Source organism: Xenopus tropicalis, chromosome 6 (assembly GCF_000004195.4).
Source record: "Xenopus tropicalis strain Nigerian chromosome 6, UCB_Xtro_10.0, whole genome shotgun sequence".
In the NCBI taxonomy this organism is placed as follows: domain Eukaryota; kingdom Metazoa; phylum Chordata; class Amphibia; order Anura; family Pipidae; genus Xenopus; species Xenopus tropicalis.
Window position 1 is genome coordinate 68995865 of NC_030682.2, and position 22702 is coordinate 69018566.

A 22702-nucleotide genomic window follows, 5' to 3' on the forward strand; every position below is an offset into this window, starting at 1 on the left:
CAGAGAGGTGTGTTATATTATACTGGAGGTTGAATCTGACCATTTTCATGCAATCATTGTTGAGATTGTGGGATAACAGCTGTTTGGAAGTTAATAAACAAGTTTATTTGGTTCGCATCAAAGTGGTCCTGATCATTTACTTAAGGTGCAAGACTCCACCAGCCTAGGAGATTTTCACCCTGACAGCTAAGGTAACAGGGTGTCACAATTGCTGGGGGTTGCTTCACAGTGACCAGTGTTGGAGGCCTATTGGGATAGCTGCACCCAGTCCATACACACAGTCTCGCTTTGCTTAAGCCAACTTCAAAGGGTGCATGATACTTGCATGCCGTGTGGTAGAATGGCCCAACAAATGAGTAAAAATGTGAGTTTTCCCTTTAAGTTCTCCATAGTGGGAGATGTAGGCTTTAAGGGAGAAGTTGATAAACGGAGAATGGGTTCTCTGTTCAAAGGGTTGTGCTGTCTGGCCCTGGAAGCTATAGGGTTCTGGATAGAACATGCGGATCAGGCAATCCATTCCAGTAGTCCTGCTCACCTATTGGAGCTTACTTTCCACAGGAAGGCTGTCCTGTGGAAAAGTATTTTATTGTATGGTAAGGTGTATAACAGTCTCTCAGAGCAGGGCACAGAGCAGGAAGGATACCTCTCTGTGTTGGGACTCCCAGAGGGGCTGGGGGTGCTGCCTGCCACTGCAAGGAGCAGAGGGAGCCCAGACTTGAGAAAGCTACCAAGAGACTGAGGATCTAAGAAGCTGAAAGGAAAGCCAGGAGGCTGAGCTAATCCCCCAGAAGTGTTGTGAGTACAGGGGTGACCCCCAACATTTATGTTTTCTTACTGGTAGTCCACAAGGGACCCAGGTTAGTGAGGGAACTAATCTAATGTGTGAAGGTAGCACCCAGAGGGCAGGATTTATTTTTATGATTTGTTTTGTATACTGCAATGGGCACCCCTGTATAAATAAACTGCCTTAAAGCCAAGAACGTGTCTGTCCTGGATCCCGCTAGTTTACAATAGTTAAATTCAGACATTAGATAGAACAATTAGCCTTATTTAAAATTGCAAGTGCAAAATTTTGTAATGGATGCAAAATTGAGCAAATATTGATCTGATGCAAAGGAGAGGTACTTTCAGAAATACATGCTCCTTGCACTTGTAAATACTTTAAGGATAGTGCATAAGTGTGCTAACTGACACAAGGGAACCCTGGAATTACTGTCAGTCTGGATATGGAGGTAGTTCCTTTCAGAAGTTTGTATCAATAGGCACTACTGACTTGAGCTCAACAAATCAGATGCAATTGCCTTTATTAATGAAATACACCTGAAGTAACGACTTTCCTACTAAAAATGTTTTCCACAAAAAATGCATTATATTTAGTATGCATATTGGTGCATCATGTGCAGTTATAACTTATACAACATAGCAGGGTGTGGCTGCTTCTACAATAAAGTTATGGAAGAAACCCTGGATTGTTGGTAAAATATTTGATTATGAAACTTTTACTTTGCACATGACAGTAAATGTGGATTATGTTTTGTGCAAACATTTGTCCCCTTTGTAATGTCCCCAGTTACCAACTAAATGATCAGTGACAAAAAGATGAAAATGCATGCCCAGATTTGGTGCAGCAGTTTGGCCAATTTCAACCATATTTGTTCACCATCTGGGCAATCCTGGTGAAAAGAAGCAGCAACTCTGTGAATTCTTTTCACTCTCAGCTGTTCCTGCTGAACAATTGAAGTATGGCTGTGCATATGTATGGCCCTTTGAATAGTTTCCATCTATTTGGCCCATGGGCCGATCATTCATTTACAATGCCTGGTTGGCACATGTGGTGTCATATTTACTCAAGTAGTATATTCTTCCCAAACAATGGGCGCTTTAATCTCAAGAAACTGATAGATCATAAGTATTTCTTTTGTGTGATTATACATAAGTAGAAGTGGTTTTCATGTCTTTTTAAGGGAAACTGGTTCTAAAATGTGAGGAAATGCCATATCATGTATCTCTTCAACAAAATTAAGATATATAATATTCCTTTTTTTTCTTGTCTTTAAATGGCTCTTAACCTCAAAATTTAAGAAAGCTAATAATTTAGTTCTTTGACAACCAGGTGTTTTTGGAATAAAGAATGAAGGCAGTGACCTGTAATTACAAAGTGTTGAGCTAAAGGTTTACAGTTACTTCACTTTAAATGGGTCTTCAACTTTTAAGATATATCATTAAATATTTTCTGTTCTTTAGCTGTAATTTTGATCCCCACCCCCATAAATGCATTATTCTGTTTGATAGAACTAGGCTAAAAGTCTTTTAATTACAGTATATTGCCTTCTAATTAAACACTGATGACAGTTGAGATAAAAGAGCTTAGAGTTCTAAAAAGTAACACATTTGCTGGTTATAATGGCATCCATAAGATACGATTTGCTTCAATGACCCAAAGAGACACTTTTGTTCCACTTCTTTTGTTCAGAATATGACACACATCACTAGGGTTTGTAATATACCAATTATTCATTTAGTTGTCTGTGCTTCCTAAATGGCATTCGCTCTTACAGCTTAAAACAGTAAACTTGTATTTCTTTTCAGTTTGTATGAAATTCCTTACTTCAAATAGTAATTGGGTCAAAGTGTACTACATTATGTTGGATAATAATAGTTTGTATTATTCTTACAGTGGTGCCGAAGAGGCCAGTGTGTAAATTATGGAGAAGAAGGGCCTAAAGCCACGGATGGTCAGTGGTCAGAATGGTCAACATGGTCACCTTGTTCAAGAACATGTGGAGGAGGAGTCTCATACAAAGAACGTCAATGTACTAACCCACGGTAATTAACTTTATTTTTGTTTATATTTTACCAATGCACAGGATCGCCCTGCATTATTCCCAGTTAAGTGTATGTGTGTGTAAGAGAGACCAGCCTAGCTTTCTGATGATACACTATAAGCCACTGTCTTATGATAAGTGCAATGCTTGACACCACATCTCTCACACTGCTGAAAGCCCATCTTGCCCTTTCTCGTATGTTAGCTTAGCTAACCTACCTGTTTACCCTGTTAACTCAAAAAAGTACCATAGGCAAAACTATGTTAAACAGAAGTCCTATTCATTGAACCTACAGTATGTTAAAAAGGTGGTGTGCTGTTTCTTTAATTTAATTACAAAATTTCCCATAGACTTAAAAAGAAGTATGTTATGTTATAAACCCTTTCTTTCCAACCTGCCCTTTAGCATTTCCAAGGTACTTTTCTCTTTATTCAGCTATTGTCCCCTCATTCTCTTCATGTTCTCTTTAGGTACCACTTCCTTCTCTTTCTGGTATCATTGACTAACTCATTTAGCCTCTTCCATACCATTTTCTCAAGTTTATAATTGCATTTTCTTTATTTCTTTTTGCTTATTTCTTTGTTTACTCCTTTTTCTAGCATAAATTTCAAATAACACTTGTTGCATTTGTGAGGATGGCAAAAACCCATGATAACATAATGTCATAATTTTATATCTGTTTTTTTGGATTATGTAGATACAAACATTTTTTTCTTTGTGCAAAGTAGTGTTTCTTTGCAATTAATTGTGGATATTTTATATTTATACAGATCATAAGACACCTACTTGGGAGCATACTTATTCATATTTGAATCTGAGTTTCAGAAACTTGAATGTTTGAGATTTATTAAGCACAAAACATATAAAAATATCTACAAAAATTTAGCATAGTGTATAAGGCAATGCGTTTTTTGAGTTTTTTTGAAAGCTGATCGGCTCATTGAAAATTGTGAGTAGAATTTTTTTAAGCAGATTTGAGTTTTTTAATAAATAAGCGTGCATTCAAGGTTTTTTTTTTTAATTAAAAAAAAACTTGATAATTCCCAAACTCAAATTTTGATAAATAACCCCCTTAATGTTCAAATCCAAAATTGCTTTTATTCAAAACAAAATTACTTTTTTTTTAGATACACCTTTTTTTTTTTTAGATACAGCAAAATTATCAAGTTTTAACATGACTTTTGTATTATAATTACTTTTAATTTGCTTCACATTATAGGCCTTCTCATGGGGGTAAATTCTGTGAAGGTTCCTCACGAGTAAATAAGTTATGCAACAATCAGAGTTGTCCCAAAAATAACATTGATTTTAGAGCCCAGCAGTGTGCAGAGTATAACAGCAAGCCATTCAGAGGCTGGTACTACAACTGGAAGCCCTACACACGAGTGGAAGGTAGAAATTATTTTTTTTTTTAATGCAAACTAATAATTTGTGCAAAAGTAAATATGTCACATTTTTTCTTATGCATTGGTTGTTCTGAAATGTGCGAAACCCTGCCCCATGCTGAAATCACTGGATTCTGCATATTATGATTATTATCATTATTATTATTATTTATATAGCCCCATTATTTATATATTCAAGGTGGAGACAGAACTTCTAACACTTGTATTATACACTTAAGGGTCCCATTCATTAAAGTACGAATCCAAATCACGAAATCACGAATCTGAAAATTCAGTTCATTTGAATATGAAGATTTCATACTTACGATCCGAAATTTACGAATTTTTCGTATTGAAATGATTGTTTGCAAATGGCGATCCGCTAGTCACAAAATTTTCACATCCGAACGATCGGAAACGGTGTGAAAACCCTTTCGACTTTGATCCTCTGCAGCTCCAACCTGGCCCAAGGAAAGTCACGATATGAAATACGATTTTGTCGCACAAATTGTCGCAAAGTACAAAAAACTTGCACAAATTAACTAAAATATTGCAGTCAATAAGCAAAAGTTGTAAACTTTAGAAAAATACGATTTTTTTGTAATCAGACCTGTCGTACTTTAATGAATGTGCCCATAATGTACACTGCAATAGCTAACAAGTTACCTAAAGATGTATTTAATGCAAGAGGCTTCATGCTAGAAGTAGCATAGATTCATAGTCATATTGATTGTTTACTCCAGCCCTGTCATTTATTGGGGGTCTGGCAGGTAACTTTAATTATTGCATTGATATTTTTGTAGATGATTCTTCATCAGCACTATTGCTGTTCTGCTCCAAAAAATATTCAGCATAAGTGCACAGTTTTTTTTTTTATTTTTATTCTCTAACTATTTTTTAATACGTTTCTAAAAATCAATTACATTTTTTTCCTGTAGAACATGAATACTGTAAACTCTATTGTATTGCTGAAGGATTTGACTTCTTCTTTTCACTATCGAACAAAGTAAAGGACGGAACAACATGTTCTGAATACAGCAATAATGTGTGTATTGATGGGATTTGTGAGGTAATAAAAACAGATTACATATTTTGGATACATATAGACGCTTCAATAAATATAAACAAGTTAATATTTCAACATCTCTGTAATGTTAAAAGTTGTGAATCGTGAGTTTGTCATTTTTTTAAACTGATACTTGAATTTCTCACTTTTTTCTAACTATAGACTCTTTCTAAGGAGGCATTATTTCTTGAGCAGCATTTTTCTGCCAGTGTAAAAATCACTGATTTGGCCTCCTATCATCCTGTGTATGTGCACAGTAAAAATAAATGTGATCCTCCAGCCACTGTATACACAGCATAGGCTTTGGCCCAAAATTTTTTATTTTCGGAAATCTGCCCCCTATGTAACGTGACAGTTGGATTGCATTCCTGTAACTGCACACATACATACATAGTTTAGCTGTAGGGGGCAGAGTCAGTGTTGGGAACACTATCGAGCTGATGGATCTCAGCGCTAAGAATACAGGCCATTGGGGTGAAGACAACATCAACTAGCTAATGCTGTCCTTTCCCTAGTAAGTTTTTTTTGGCCCATGTAATGGCACCTTAACTCTGGGCAGGAAATATTTTTGTTCATAAATAAATAGCAATTCACAATTCATTTTCAAGTGTTTTTCCGCATTCAGTACAGTTGTCAGAAATATGCACTTTGATGCCACATGATTTAGAAACCATCATTTATATTTGTATGTTTTAAGAGCATGCTGTATTTGTGCTTGCAGTTTTACACATGGAAAATATGCAACATCCTATGTGGAAATGTTCTCCCTCAGCTTAAATTTTTTTGTTTGCTGAAACCAACTCCATCATAGTATTTGCCAGCTGGTCATTACAAACTACTAGTTTGAACTAGAATCATTCAGTCAGACCAAAAAATTATTCATTGATACATGCCTTTATTTGCTTGCTCCTTCTATTACTTTGGGGTTAAGTTCTTTACAAGAGAGAAAACTGTTGGGCCAGTCATTATTGAAAATATTTTAAAAAATCATTAAATCATATTTTTAAATAATTAAAAAGTCTTTAAAACATATTTAGTAAATATTCACCACTCTTTGAATTTTCTTTGATTTTTCTTTTATCTCTGTGATGGTTCCCCTTAAAGTTATAGAGCAGTACTTATATTTTCTCTTTGGCAGACAGTTGGATGTGACCACCTTCTTGGCTCTAATGCAGTTCAAGATATCTGCGGTGTTTGCAAAGGGGATAATTCTACATGTAAGGTTTACAGGAGTCACTACACAAAACAACACTACTCTAACCGTGAGTACATACCTTACATACAGTACCTTAGAATTATTCATAATTGTTGAGGGTTTCTAATCTTTCTGTAACACTGATGCCTTCAGCTTACTATAAATATTTCAACAATAAAATAGCCAATGATATTGTGTATGCTATCAACATGTATTGACCAGTGACATAACTCTCTGTCACTGGGCCCTCGCACCCCCAAAAGGGCCCAGTGCACAGTAACTCCTGTTCACTCCTACTCCTGCCTGAAAGTGGCTGTGCAACAGACCCTACGGTCTGGGCCCCCCTGTCCCCCAGACCCCTTCACGATTATTACGCATCTGAAAGAACAAGATACTGACAACTACACAGAAAATGCTTATCAGTCTAAATTAAAGATGTGTTTGTTTAAATAACACATTATCAAAAATTACATATCCTTATTTTATAGCAGTCTGGTTTTGATATAATCACATAACTAGCAGTTATTCATACATTTAACAGGCAATGCAGTTCTCAGTTAGGTAGTATATAACAGTAGAGGGTGATTGGCTTAGGATTATTTCCCCCCTTCTGAAGAAATTGGAAAGGTTTCAGACTCCTTTTTTTGGCTAAACAGCAGTTAGGTAAGGTTCACATAGACAAAAAAGGTTGAACTTGATGTGGGCCTTTTTTAGTCTCTTATATTTTCATCACCTTGTTGAAAATGTAACTCAGCTATAGCATTTTGATTCCAGTAACTTCAAAATGTTATTTATTTTCTAAATTATAGAGTATTACTCAATAGTCACCATTCCCGCTGGAGCACGCAGTATACGCATTAATGAAATGAACATCTCTACCTCGTATATCTCCATAAGAAATAATGAGAAAAAATACTACCTCAATGGACACTGGACTGTAGACTGGCCTGGACAATATAAATTTGCAGGCTCAGTTTTTCACTACAAGAGACCATTTAATAATCCAGAAAGTCTGAGCACAGCTGGACCCATCAATGAAACACTAGTAGTTGAGGTAAGTATAAATGACAATCCAAAAAGTTTATTAAGCGTAAAAAACATGCAATATGAACAATTTACACTTTTTCAGCTTGCACCAATATGCAGTATTATTCAATAATGTGAAATGAAACGGAATAAATGGAAAATCAAGTATGTTGCAGCAAAATACAAATTCCACTTTCAAGCAAGTCTTCAAAAGCATTATATTCAATGACCAGTGTAGAAACTGTATATAAAACAACATTGTACCATAAATGTATATTTCCTTTCTTAATATAATGAATTTTACCACTTACAACTCACTTATGGGTAAATGAAATAAAATTCAAAAGTGGAATACAATTCTGCTAAATTAATTTGGCAACGGTATTTTAACGTTAAGGGGTAACAATGATTAGATTCAAACAGCTGAGATTTGCAAATTAAATAAAGTAGGTATTTATTCCCTTACGTAAAGGTATTGCAGATACTTAAGTACAAGACCTGGGAAGGGCTAGTTAAAAAAAAAAAAGCTGCTAGCATTTAAGCAGCAATTTATCAATACATGCACTGATCCCAGGAGTGTTTGCAACAAAATATTAGAGCAAAACTCCATGGGAGATTTTGTAAGATGGTGTCAGATCAACAAAATGCATCCTACAAGTTGGGTGTAGTTGCAGGGGTCTAATTAAAATAAAACTGATGGAAAAATATGATTTGTAAACTAGGATTGTCATCTGACACAATACGTTGGAAAAGATCATCTGACCAGATAAAATTTGATGGTGTCTGACAGACTTTTTTTACTCATTGAAATACATTGACTATCAGCTGTAGATCCATGAACAAAATACATCATCGACTTTATCAATCCGACATTACATTACAACTGATGAAGATCAGATTTTGTAGTGTTGCGTGCTATTGCATGACAAGATCAAATAAAATCTGACCCAGAAAATCTGATCAACATCTCCCATGGAGTTTAGGCAAATGATTAGCTGAAACACAGCAACATGTAGCCTGCCTGCTGTAAAAAGAGGCTATAGAGGGAAGAAGGAGGAATGGCTGAACTGCACACCAGTACAGGTTTAAGAAAATGTCAAACAGCCTAGGTTATACACAGTAAGACAAACAACCTAAACACAGCACCAAATGATTTTTGACAGTAGTAGGGTCACACAAATCAATAATAAATAGCAAAGTCTAACAACAATATTGTTCATTAGTTACATAGTTACATAGGGTTGAAAAAAGACCAGTGTCCATCAAGTTCAACCCATCCAAGTAAACCCAGCACACCTAACCCATACCTACCAATCTATACACTCACATACATAAACTATAAATACAACCACTAGTACTAACTGTAGATATTAGTATCACAATAGCCTTGGATATTCTGATTGATCAAGAACTCATCCAGGCCCCTCTTAAAGGCATTAACAGAGTCTGCCATTACCACATCACTAGGAAGGGCATTCCACAACCTCACTGCCCTCACTGTGAAAAACCACCTATGCTGCTTCAAATGGAAGCTCCGTTCCTCTAATCTAAAGGGGTGACCTCTGGTGCGTTGATTGTTTTTATGGGAAAAAAGAACATCCCCCAACTGCCTATAATCCCCTCTAATGTACTTGTGTGAATTTTAGTGTGAATTTTAAATGAGCATATGATATCACTGAATTGACAGTTGTGTGTTTTTAACCATATTTATTTAGCACTAACATGTATGTACATATGTAAAGCACATTATACTTAAAGGGGTGGTTCACCTTTCAGTTAACTTTTAGTATGTTAAAGAATGTCCTATTTCTAGGCAATTTGCAATTGGTCTTCATTATTAATTTTTTATAGTTTTTAGAATTATTTGCTTTCTACATTTTTCTAGCTGTTGAATGGGGGTCACTGACCCCGACAGCCAAAAACTATTAATTTGTAAGCTTACAATTTTATAATTATTATAATTGTTATTTTTTATTATTTGTCATTTTTATTTAGCAAACTGGAGAGCTACTGAACAAAAAGCTAAACATATTGAAAATTGTCTCAGAATATCAATGTTTATATCATACTTAAAGTTTTTTAAAGGTGAAGAACCCCTATAAAGCAGTGTTGTCCAACTTCCTTTTCAAGCTCCTATTCTGTAGGGCCAAACATTAGACCACACACCAATTTTTAGACTAAACCCACATTTAAAGTTGGCTTATTTCCTTCATCTTGTTTGATGTTTTTTCTTTCTGTATTTTCTCTTTATCCTTCCTTCTATTCCCTTTGATATTGTCCTTTCACAATAGTCTAATCTCATATGCTTTTCTAATATTTTTATCCTTTACCAAGTTATTTACCTCTTCATTTTAGCCACACACCATATGACTTATTTATTATAATATATGATTTATTTTCCTTCCCAATGTTCTATTCTCTCACCTACCTACACACGTTATACTCCCTTACATTTTGCTCTATACCCACAGACCATTATTTCACAACTTCCTTCTGTCTTTGTCCACACGTGCCAATCTCTTACCTATATCTCTTACCAGTATTTTGTACTGCTTTGCCTTTCTATTCTGCATTTACCAAACCTATCAACCTTTTCTACCCTTCTCACAGCTTTAAAGGACATGTAATCTCTTCCACAAAAAAAAAATAATCAGTGAACAGCATCTTTGAACTATTTAAATACCTGCCACTCCTGTTGTTCAACGGGTCATAGTAAGGCTGCAGCATCCCCTTAATCACTTGGGATTCCTTCTCCTCCTGTAACCCACTCAGCCCCCTCCCTTAGGAACTGACTTTGACTCTTAGCTAATTGAGCATGCACAGTATTTCTTGGCTTTACTAAATGTACCCTCTGCTGGAGAAACATGTTTCTTCTCATAACCTCCTGTCCTGAGTTCAGTTTAACCCTTACAGGGCACAATCCAAGCAGGACTTTTATCAAAGTATGTTCTGCCTGTGTAAGCCTGCATTTTTTTGTAAGCCTGCATTTTTGATTGCATGAACTTTACAGCGCACATGTGCTGTTTGCAGATGTAAATGTCACTGAAGATGTATGAGAGGGAAAATGGCTGCTGGGTGAAAGCTGCTATCTGGTTTAGCAAAATGTAATAGTGGGTGGTGCTGGTGAATGTAGGGGATATATGCAATACAAATGGTGTGGTTTAGGTGGGAAAGATGTTCTCAACTTATATACATGGTAGGAAAATATAAGGTTGACAAGTCCTCTAAAAACAGAATTTTACAATAAACTTCTACATATGCACTTGCTTGCAGTCTACTTATTACAGAAACTAAACCCACCAATCCCCAAACCCTGATATTTTTAAGTGCACAAATTGAAAAAAGGTTTTCACTCATAAATGTCAGTCACTTTTAATAAGTTAGTCAAAATAATGTAGCCATTAATTACATGTAGTCTTGCAGAAACTTACTGAAGCATACTGGAAGGGTGAGCTTGGGGTAGAATGCTGTGCAATAATAGCATTCAGTGCATAGATAACATTCAACATAAGAAAGAATATCAAATGTTTTCATTTATCTTATTTATTAGATATTTCTTCAAGGTAAAAACCCAGGAATTGCGTGGGAATACTCAATGGCAAAATCAGTGAGTGTCAAAAAGCCAACTATAAAGCACAATTATACATGGGCCATAATTAAATCAGAGTGTTCTGTCTCTTGTGGAGGAGGTAAGGTATACCAGAAACACTGTTTATTCTTTGTCATATAATAATCTATTTTACGTTTTGAACTGTAATGTTCTGCTGTAAGTAGCTGAAAGTAATATAATTCCAAAATAATAAAACTTAAGTTTTGCATTTTGTTGCATTATATAACTTCCAGTTAAAGGAATAGTAGGCTTTTAGTGTGTTTATGGGAACTAATTGTGGCTCTTTTATTATTTATTTGTATTATTATATTGTAATATAGCTTTCCATTGTTGATGTAAACTTTTATCTAATTGCTGGGGTCCCACTTACCCAAGCAGTGGATTAAATAGCTGACAGTAAGATGAATAGGAGAGGGTCTGAATATAAAGATAAGAGATGAAAAAAAAATATGAATTATTATTAATATAAACAACTACAAAAAAGGTTAGCTGCTGAATCACTGTTTTTTTTTGGCTGTTGGTGTCAGTAACCATGGAACCAGACAACATTACACATTTCTAGGTGTAGAAAAAAGAATAAAGAATAGAAAGAAACTCACTCAGAATATCACTGTCTACACTGTAAAAAGTGGTGTGTAAACTGTCCGTTTAAAGGAGAAGGAAAGGCTAATAAAGAGTTAATCTCAAGCTGCAGGCATACCTTCAGTTCTCTCAATAGTGCCCTTAAGTCTCCCCATATTTCACCTGTTCAGATGATCAGAAGCCAAACAGGAAGTAAAAATGCTGAGCTGTGTAAAGAAAGTTCCCATAATGCCTCGCTCCTGCACAGAGACCCAGACCGGTGTACATGCTCAGTTTGTAAGACTATGAGGAAGCTTCCTGCTGATTGGCTCAGATCTATATTCCTAAGGGGGGGAGTGAGTTCTTAGCATTCTTGAGGGAGGGGCGAGCAGAAGAGAGGAGAGAGCTGCGTGTCTCTGGCACCGGAAAACAGACACAACAAATCTTTTGACAGAGAAGTCAGTGCAGTGTTTCTGTGAGTGCTTATGGCTGTATTTACATAGACCTTTTTGATAAAGCTTACTTAGTTTTTACCTTTCTTTCTCCTCCTTCAAGCATTGAGCAGTTAGGCCTCAGCACACACGTTTCCCTGATGTTTGAGTCTCCAACCAGTGATTATTATAAAACACACATAAATATATCCAAGGACATGTGTATCAGTACATTAATGTTCCTTTTTTTAGGACATCCTACATACAATCAAAAATTATGAACTTGCAATATGATGATGAAGGGGCATTTTAGCATGTTGTGGATAGATGGGTACATTTGTTGTAACACACACCATAGTATTTTTTATTTTTTTTTGCTTACTGCATAGCAACAAAATGACTTGGAAATCCATTACCTTAAAGCATGCATGCCGTAGAGTTCTGACATACCACAGAGACATCTAAAGGCTGTTGAATTAATGTCTGTAATACTTCCTCAGCATTGCTGTTATGGTTGCCAAAATAAAAGATTTTATTACATGGTTACCATGACAGCCTAGTTAAAGGAGGTGATAGTTCTATGATTTTTACAGGGTATCACAAGTGGTGTGGAGTGGACATAGTAAAAAAAAATAATGGACAGATTCCAAGATGGAAGAAAAAGTTCTCAGTGAAGTCAAATAGTTTAAGTGCAGTATTAGTGTTAAATAACTGCTTGGAAATAAAATAATGATAATTATCGTTAATGCACTTATTTTCAAGAAAGACACATTTTAATATCTCTAAGGGGCAGATTTATCAAAACAGGAGTTCGAATCCCGAATGGGAAAAATTTGGATTGGAAACAAAAATTTCTGAAGATCGCAAATATCACGAAAATGCTTCGGAAAAAATCGTATTAGTCACGATAATATCGTATTGGCGATCCGAAAGTCACAAAATTTTCGGACCGAATGATTGTAAACAGCGGCAAAACCGATTAGATTTTTTTGCGCTACAAATACGAAAAAGTCACACAAGCGTTGAAAAAGTCGTGCAAGTGTCAAAAAAGTCACGCAAGGTACAAAAAAGTTGCAGAAAATATGCTCATTACGAAAAAAACGTGTTCGGACGCATTCGGAGCGTTCGTGGATTAGTAAATGTGCCCCTAAGAAAAGAGCATGTATTTATAGAAACATTGACTGACCATATATTTATATATTTTGTTAATTCTGTTAGATATATTAAGTATTATGAAACCTGCCTACCTGCCAGTTGATCCAGAGACCAGACTTGTTATTGACAGTGAAGACTTACTATTGAAGATTTCTAGCAGGCACTTTTAACTAAATATAAACAAATTTACTAAGAAAAAGCCAACAAACCCAGAAAGCACTGCAGAACCCACAAATTATCCACACAGCTCAACGCCACATATGTACACCTAAAGGTATAGCAAGAGCCTTTTATACTTGACATACAAGTTAGGCCTTTACACAGATGATGTCCTGCTAACAATCACAAAGCCTCTAATTTCCCTTCACAACCTGAACAATCTATTAGGGAAATATGGCCATATATGAGGCTACAAGATAAACAACTATAAGATGGAAGCCCTCCCCATCCTGATACCTGCAACTCAACAGAAACGTTTCAAACTAAATTTTCCTTGCTGCTGGGCTGAAACCACTATTAAATATCTTGGAGTAAAATTAACAAGAGAATATACCTGTCTATATAAACAAAACTGCATCCCCTGCTAGCAACGTTAAAACAGGAAATTAAATCCTGGCATAAATATTTTATCTCCTGAATAGGTAGAATAGCCTCAATAAAAATGAACCTTTTACCCAGATTGCTATATCTCTTTGATACACTTCCAATCCCAGTCCCAAATATGTAAACCGCAGTAATGAACTTTATATGGGGTATGAAACAAAACAGAATCCCAAGATCTACCATGTAGGGTTCAAAACCTATGGGAGGTATGGCTTTTCCAAACCTTATGAATTACTACCTTGCTGCACAAGTTAAGCAAGTGGGGGATTGGGTAAATCTTAACCCCTCCACAATAGGCACGATAGATGTTAACCAAATACATTCCCAACACCTAGCCTCCCTGTTTTGGGCAAAGAAACGACCACCACCAGATCTGAATAAGGCCACGCTACATACCTTGATACATACATTATCTGTCTGGCATAAGACCATTGGAAGACTAAATATGAGCCGCAACCCCATCTGCTTAACCCAGACTTCCCGCCTGGTTACACCCCAAATTTATTAAGATTGGCTTCTGCAGGGAATCTTTTCCATCTGGGTAGAGTTTTCCACCCTTGCACAGGAAAAATTAAACAAGATCTACAAAATGAACAGAACTTGGCCAATCCCACAAAACTTCATTATTTACAAACAACACTATGGACTTGTTCAACAAAATTTGGGGGAATTGGGATGCCATTCAAGGGTACAGAACAAATTAACTTAGAAACCTTGACCTAAGGGAAGGTAGATAATGCCTGGGGGAGGGGCTAGTGATCAAAAACATTACTTGTGCCAAACTCAGTCAGTATAAACAGACAGGTAATAGTGCAGCAGACACAAAACATGTGCATATAACATATGTCTACATATAATGTTCAGACTATTTATTATAGTAATTTGCTTTGTTATTACTTTTCTGGAAGCCTATCAGATTATTTATGAGAGTCCTGGGGAAAGGCAGAAGGGACAACACTGTGTGTGTTTGCAATATTACCTTATTTAACTGTATCTTCCTCTTTTTAGGTTATAGCCTGACATACTAGTCATATTTCTTCAGACAGTTTGGTCGCTTCTGACCTTACTGTCTAACCAAAAGAACATTTACATATGTCACCTTGGGGAAGTTTTAACAGAGTGTGCTGTGTTCTTATTAGATTGCAGTTGATCTGTCAGAACTGAAAATTTAATTTTAGAAGAATCTATCATTGAGATTAACAAATGAATGGCTCAGTGGTGATGTAAATTACAACCCAGAGGCATTAGACTAAGAGTTGTCATTTTGCAACAGCTGGAGTGGCAAACACTTTTCATGGCTATTTTATGAAGCTCAAATTACTCTTTAACAGCTGGATATGTAAGCTTCTTAAATTGTCCATTAGGTTTCTAATGTAACATTAGGACAGCTTGTCTAAAGTGTGTAACCAGTACAAATTCTGCAAATTGAAAAATGGTTTCTTTATGGAATAAAGCATACTAAGGAATGCCAGAAAAGAATGCCTGTTGGTGAATACCCCTGGGGGTGAGTCATCACATCACATCAAAAATGTATCTACTCAAAGAGACTGCTACAGAGTTGACATCATTGCACCCAACCAGACCTCTAATTTTGTCTGCAAAAGTGCAGACTAAATTTTAAAACCTCTGGAGGCCCTCAAACCTTTCTGGGAGCTCTAAACAAAATAAAATCTAACAGTCAATAATTACTATACATGTTTTTGAGCTAAAAAAAAAAAGTAATAAGTAATTAGTAATTTTCAATGGTAAAAAATTACTATTACTATTTTCAATGGTAAAAAAAACTAGCACAATTACTCCATTTGTTAAAGTGTTTTTTTCACTTTGTTAATTGTTTTTTACTTTACCTGTTAACTGCTTTCACTTGTAAATTTTTGATGTGACATTTTAGTAAGATTCTTATACTCATGATCGGACAGTTTGAGGCTTGTAGCTGTAACTCAGCAACATCTAAAGGGTCACTGCTTTAACAGAAAGTATTTAGTTGCTGTATTTCAAGAGTTAAATGTGTTAGACTTCCATGATTTGGGTTTAAAACCCAATTTATTTAAAAACAAATATAAAATGTTGCATAATGAAAGCAAACTTATACTTAATTCTGACAAACTTTCCAATATACATTAATTGCATAGTTGTGTTTGCCACTACACCTTGTACGCTTCTGTGGTGCAAGAAATTGTGGGAAATGGAGGCTTAACTGAATAAGCGCTTGTGTACCACGTCAAGGTACCTCATTTAAGGCGAGCCCTACACTGCCTACTGTGTACTAAATATTGGAGTACATTTAAAAACATTAAAAAAACATTAAATCCCTGGGAACAATATACATTAACTTGTCTACAATATGTACACAAAATAAAGAGAAATCGTCTAACCTACGCTGTTGCATTGACCAGCAGCTTTTTACATTTTAAATACATTTCAGTACATTTTTCTAAAACTGATTTGTTAGTACTACTTTCTGGCTAAAATATATAAGCTTGTGCCAAGGCCCTCATTTAATGTAAGTTCTGCACTGCCCCGGATTACTCAATATTGAAGTGCATTTAAAAACATTACATTTTAATTTAAACAGTTCTTACTGAGTTTGCTATTGTTTTAACATAACCTATATTGTTGCCACCAAGATAAATTAAAACCAGTGTCTGTCCTTGGGGGCCTCTCCGGCACAAACTTTGCTGACTTAACACTAGTATGGCCAGGTAGGGCACTGCTATATAATATATTGCAGCATTCTAATTCAGGCCAGGAGTTAAGGTTAGTGTCAGGAATTGAGTGGATACCTGTTGGCAGGAGTCCCAATCGACCCAAGCTCCATAACCTTTCTGTTCTCTTTTTTGCCCAGGATACAAAAGAGAGTCCCAATATCCAAACTTAGCTTTGGTAATCTATAAATTAATATAAATAAATTATGCTAGTGTACAGCAAATTATGTTAGTAAAATAGTAACACAGTAAGTTGGTTGAAAAAAGACACACATCCATCAAGTTCAAACTTAATGCCTGTATACAGTATAACCTGCCTAATTGCTAGTTGAACCAGAGGAAGGCAAAAAACACCCATTTGAAGCCTCTAATTTGTCTCAGAGAGGGGAAAAATTTCTTCCTGACTCCAAGATGGCAATCAGACCAGTCCCTGGATAAACTTGTTCTAAGAGCTATCTCCCATAACCCTGTATTTCCTCACTTGATAAAAATTGTCAAGTAATGCAATGGTACTCAAGGCTACAAACGGGACAAGCCCTTAATTCAAACTTTATTGCAGTAGTGCAACGTTTCGGGGCAAAGCAACCCCTTTATCAAGCATGTTGCTTTGGGGTTTCGGGGTTGCTTTGCCCCGAAACGTTGCACTACCGCAATAAAGTTTGAATTAAGGGCTTGTCCCGTTTGTAGCCTTGAGTGCCATTGCATTACTTGACAATTCTGGACTTTTGGAGGGTGCCGATCCCTTTGGCAGTGAGCACCGGGCGTTTAACTCATTTTGGAGAGTTAAGGGTGTGCGAGGAAGGTCTCTGTTGTATGCTCACTTGATAAAAAGCCATCCAACCCCTTCTTGAAGTTATCTAATGTATCAGCCAGTACAACTGATTCAGGGAGAGAACTCCACAGCTCTCACAGTAAAAAAATCTCTGATTAAGAAGCTTGCATTTCTGAGATGTTCAGTATTTGCTAAGAGCTGCTGCTACTTCTTCATATAGCCATAAAGTTCTATGAAAAAGTTCTATTTTATGTGGTTACTATGGACCAGTGTAAAAGACTGACATTTGCAGAACTGTAACCCTAACTGTCATTTGAATAGTGATATTTAAAGTAGGTCTACATGTTTACGAGAAACTTGTGAGGCTTTCAATAATAATAGTTGTTTTTAGTGGGGGTCATTCTAGAGTTTGCAATAACATTGGCACACTTTAATATTTATTCTCTCATTGCAGGTCACATGAACACCAAGGAAGGGTGTTACAAAGACATGCGTGTTCAAGTTAATACTTCTTTCTGCAGTGCCAAGAATCGACCAGTTACTGGACCTCTCCCATGCAATCCACAACCCTGTCTGCCTAGGTACAATTCAGCACAAAACTGCAAAATACTAACAGACTTCATTAATCTGTAAACTGTTCTTCTGTTGCAGGTTTAGGATCGCAAAATGTAGCATCATAAATAAATAATTGCGTCAAGAGGCATGACACAGGTGCTAAAAAGTTTTAAAGTGATATTAATTATTTGTACATAGTTACATAGCTAATTTGGGCTGAAAAAGCCCATCAAGCTCAATCCCTCTAAACCAGCGGTTCTCAACCTGGGGGTCGCGACCCCTTTGGGGGTCGAATGACCCTTTCTCAGGGGTCGCGACAGTCCTGGTTTTTACAGCGTGTCCCGCTGTCCCGGATTAAACAATCCAGGCCAGCGGGACGCGCTGGCTGCAGCCGACCGCTCCGGCATCGTCTGTTCTTGGGCTCCTGCTTCTTATTCGGCTCCTCGTACGTCGGTGACAGGTCCTTTTATAAGGTTGCGCCCGTGCGTACGTGTGACGTCACACGTACGCACGGGCGCAACCTTATAAAAGGGCCTGTCGCCGCCGTACAAGGAGCCGAATAAGGAGCAGGAGCCGCAAGAAGTCTGTGGAGGAATTTTCTATTGCAGGTACTCTCTATGGGGGCAATTGGGGGGCTCTGTGTATGGGGGGGTACTGTGTATGGGGGCACTGTATGGGGGGACACTGTGTATGGGGGGCACTGTGTATGGGGGGCACTGTGTATGGGGGGGCACTGTGTATGGGGGCACTGTGTATGGGGGGGACACTGTAAGGAGGGCTACTGTGTATGGGGGGGCTTTGTGTATGGGGGCACTGTGTATGGGGGGCTACTGTGTATGGGGGGCTACTGTGTATGGGGGGGCACTGTGTATGGGGGGGGCACTGTGTATGGGGGGGGCACTGTGTATGGGGGGCTACTGTGTATGGGGGGCACTGTGTATGGGGGCATTGTGTATGGAGGGTACTTTCTATGGGGGCTACTGTCTGTGGGGCAATTGAGGGCATGGTCTATGGGGTCAATTGGGGGCACTGTCTATGGGGGGGTACTGTTTATGGGGGCAAATGAGGCACTGTGTATGGGGGGCACTGTATGGGGGGCACTGTATGGGGGTGCTGTCTATTGGGCCATCGTGGGTACTATTTTAAAAATGGGGTGTGGCAATTGGGGCATGGCCACAAAGTGGGCGTGGTCAAAAAATTGCCTTTTTGTGGAGGTCACCACAACATGAGGAAATGTATTAAAGGTTCGCGGCATTAGGAAGGTTGAGAACCACTGCTCTAAACAAACACAGAAGGTAAATTTCTCATGTGTCTGCCAGAAACCAGGCCAAACTGGATACTTAACCTTTTGGCTGGTGATTTTAAACAAAATAACTGAATTTGACATGTCTATGACCACCAGTAGCTAAGACTATTTTGTGACATAGCCATAGCAATGAACATGTTCTTTTTTTACTGGTTTACAGAACATAATTTATAATGTAAGGAAGAAATATATGTGTTTTTATACACTGTAAGCAAGTTTTTAAAAGGTATGTGTATGTTATAGAAGAAATGCAATTTAAATCTGAACTAATTCCTGATAAGACTTATATCATTGAATGTATGCTTGGTACTTATTCTGCGCAAGAAATAGTTTCACAGAAACCAATACACTACAGCATTGAACATACAAATGAGGCCATCATTTAAGAGGCTGTGGTGGCAACTCTAATATGCATGGAAAGTAGAGTTCAAAATTATTTTTAAAACATTAATAAAACAAGTAGACCAGAACATTTCATCAAATGGTGACAAAAATATATACATACGCATATATGATAGAAACTATCACTACAGAATTCAAGAGTGAGCAAATAGCTTTTCACAGAGTATTTCCAGTGCTATTTTATGCCATGGGAAACAGCCTATCAGGCCTGCCCCTTCCACACAACCAGTTCACAAAAAAGAACAAAGTCAGAATATAGTATGAAAACAGAATATCTTTATGTTAATTATTTGCGTTAAGCACAGGTAAGTATTTAAGTAATATGTTGTTGCATAAAATAAAAGTACTTTTTTTATCTTTAGCTTATTATATTGCAGAGCATAGAGTAGGACAAGGAATTTTTGTAGGAGATGACCAGTAAAACCTGACAAAGTGGCATTAAAGGCTAATAAAAAGTTACTCTCAAGCTGCAGGCATACCTTCAGTTCTCTCAGTAGTGCCCTTAACCCTTTCCCTGCCAAAAACGTAGGTAATACGTTGTTTTTAAAAAAAGCCGTTATCTGCCAACAACGTAGTACCTACGCATCACGTATCGCGTGTGCTGCTTGTGCTGTGATTCCTTCCTCTGCTTGCCCCCCCCCCCAGCGCCGCCCACACACTTCCTGTGCTGGAAGGACCACAAAGAGGACCCCTGCCTGCGATCCCTGAGACCTGCTTATGGTAAGTGCTGTTTATTTGCCTAATACACACACTTACACACATTTACACACAATTTAGCACAGGTTTTTTGGGTTTTTTTTGCTATTTTGCACACTCTTGCACTCTTTAGCACACTTTAGCATACTTATATATACACTTACACACTGTCACACAAATTTTAGATGTGTACACACATGTATACACAAATTTTTTTTATTTTTTATTTACTTTTTTTTTTTACCCCTTTGTCTTTAGTTTTTTTCTCTAAAAACTGTTTATTTTGACAGCGTGACTATTGGATCAGATATTCTGACCACTAATTATGCTGTCATGTGACTTATTTTGTTGTTTCATTGATTTGATTTGATTTTTGTGGTTTTATTGCATTTTTATCCCTATATTAGTGTTCCTGATCTGATTTTAGCATAGGTTTGCCATGTGTAACTTTGGTGTACAAAAATAACTTTACCTATTTTGAATTCATCAGAATGTGTACTTTCCAAAACTATATGGTTTTCTGGGGGTCTCTGTATAGTTGGGGGGGTTACAGCCCATAATACGCTGTCAGGGGGCTCTGTGCTAAAGCTGAGTTGGCAGGCGAGAAATCCTTATGCGCTATTTTAGTTTTGGGGTCAGTACATACCACAGACTTTGGTATATCTATGCATATTGGGCATCAAACTGTTCAGTAGACCTCTGGTGTTCATATTTGGGGTGATTTGCCATTGTATGCAAGAAATTGTGTGAGATAAATGCGGCAAACTTTTTTTGCGGCAAAAAATTTTATGCGATTTTCTGAAATGTCATAAAAACCACTAAATTTAGGAAAGCTTTGCAGATTGGTAGTTTGGTGTAGAAAGGACTTTTTACCCATGTTGGATTTGTCAGAATGTGTACTTTCCAATAATATAGGGTTTTCAGGGGTCACCCTACAGTTCTGCAGCTTCTACCCCTCATAAAACTGCCATGTGCTTATGAATTAGGTAAAGGTAAACCATGAAATTAGTGTGCACAAGGTATATTTGGGGTGTCTCTAAGTGCCATGTTCTTTGATAAACCTATGTACAGTGGGCATCAAACTGTTCAGTAGACCTCTGGGGTTCATATTTAGGGAGTTTTATTTTGGTACCTAATGACCTGTAGAAAATAAAATGCTGCATAGTGGAAGTTTTGAGGTGATTTTTGGAAATGCCATAAAAATTGTCAAACTTAGGAAAGCTTTGCAGCTTGGTACTTTGGAATAGAAAGACATGGGTACTCATTTTAGATTTGGGGGAATGTGTACTTTCCAAAAATATATGACTTTCTGGAGTGAGTGTACTTTTTACTAGTGTTATCCCACATATAATGATGTAAATGTGTTGATTTTGCAGAAGGTGAAATGACAGAAATGATAGATCATATGGGGGTATGTTCACATTGGGGCCCCTACATGCTACATACTTAGGTAAACCTATACATATTGGGCATCAAACTGTTCAGTGGACCCCTGGCATTCATATTTAGGGTGTTTTATTTGGTTACTTTATGACCTTGAGTAGATAAGATACTATAGACTGGAAGCTTTGAAGCGATTTTTTAAAAAATTCACAAATTTTGATAAAAACCAATAACTTTAGGAAAGCATTGCAACTTGGTAGTTTGGAGTAGACAGACAGTTGTGCCTACTCTGGATTCCCCAGAATCTGTTCTTTCTAAAAATGTATAATTTTCTGGGATAAACCTTCTGTTAGTGTTAGTTTTTTGCTTTAAAATCTAAAGTATTCAGCTTTTTGGAGCAGTGCTTTGGTAGTGTACTTCAGGGAGTTTTTGACCTATACAAATGAGAAATCTCCATAAAACTATATATATTTGGTATTGGCACGTTCAGGAGACATGTGACTTTCCAAATCAGTTGTATTTTCGTGCATAAAATAATTTTTGTTTCTGGTGTATGTGTTTATATTATGGAAAATATTTTTTTTTCATTTTTTAGATATTGAGAAGCCTATATCTTGTTACAGAATTGCAATTACACAATTTTCATACCATATTATGAAAGCTTAGGTTGTCCTGAAAAAAACAATATATTGTTTTCCTGGGTAAACTAAAAGTCCCGCCGAGGAAAGGCCCCTAAAGTGAAACAGTGCAAAATGTTCAAAAACTGTCTGGCAGTAGAAGTTCCGCTTTGTTCAATACGGCTGGCAGTAAAAGGGTTAAAGGACATGTAAAGCCTACATTTTTCTACAATGTATATCAGTTGGGCAGGTCTTCCCCACCCAAATGGCATAGTTTATACTGCATTTATCCCCTTCGTTTTCCAGCACCATCACATTTTCCTAAAGCAAATAACAGCTTTCACCCAGCAGCCATTTTTTTTCTGACACATCAACAGTTACATTTAAATCTGCAAAGAGCAAACACACA

The 22702-nt window shown here is 37.0% G+C and overlaps 1 protein-coding gene across 1 annotated transcript in view; it reads left to right on the top strand.

Annotated features, from left to right (window-relative positions):
* adamts16 (ADAM metallopeptidase with thrombospondin type 1 motif 16) overlaps positions 1 to 22702 on the top strand; it is a 112125-nt gene that overhangs the window by 64661 nt on the left and 24762 nt on the right. Inside the window, exons 12-18 of the mRNA XM_031904195.1 lie at positions 2678 to 2826; positions 4045 to 4217; positions 5149 to 5279; positions 6415 to 6538; positions 7281 to 7525; positions 11048 to 11186; positions 17789 to 17915. Of these exons, the coding sequence (XP_031760055.1) occupies positions 2678 to 2826; positions 4045 to 4217; positions 5149 to 5279; positions 6415 to 6538; positions 7281 to 7525; positions 11048 to 11186; positions 17789 to 17915 (1088 nt within the window). The remainder of the gene's footprint in view (positions 1 to 2677; positions 2827 to 4044; positions 4218 to 5148; positions 5280 to 6414; positions 6539 to 7280; positions 7526 to 11047; positions 11187 to 17788; positions 17916 to 22702) is intronic.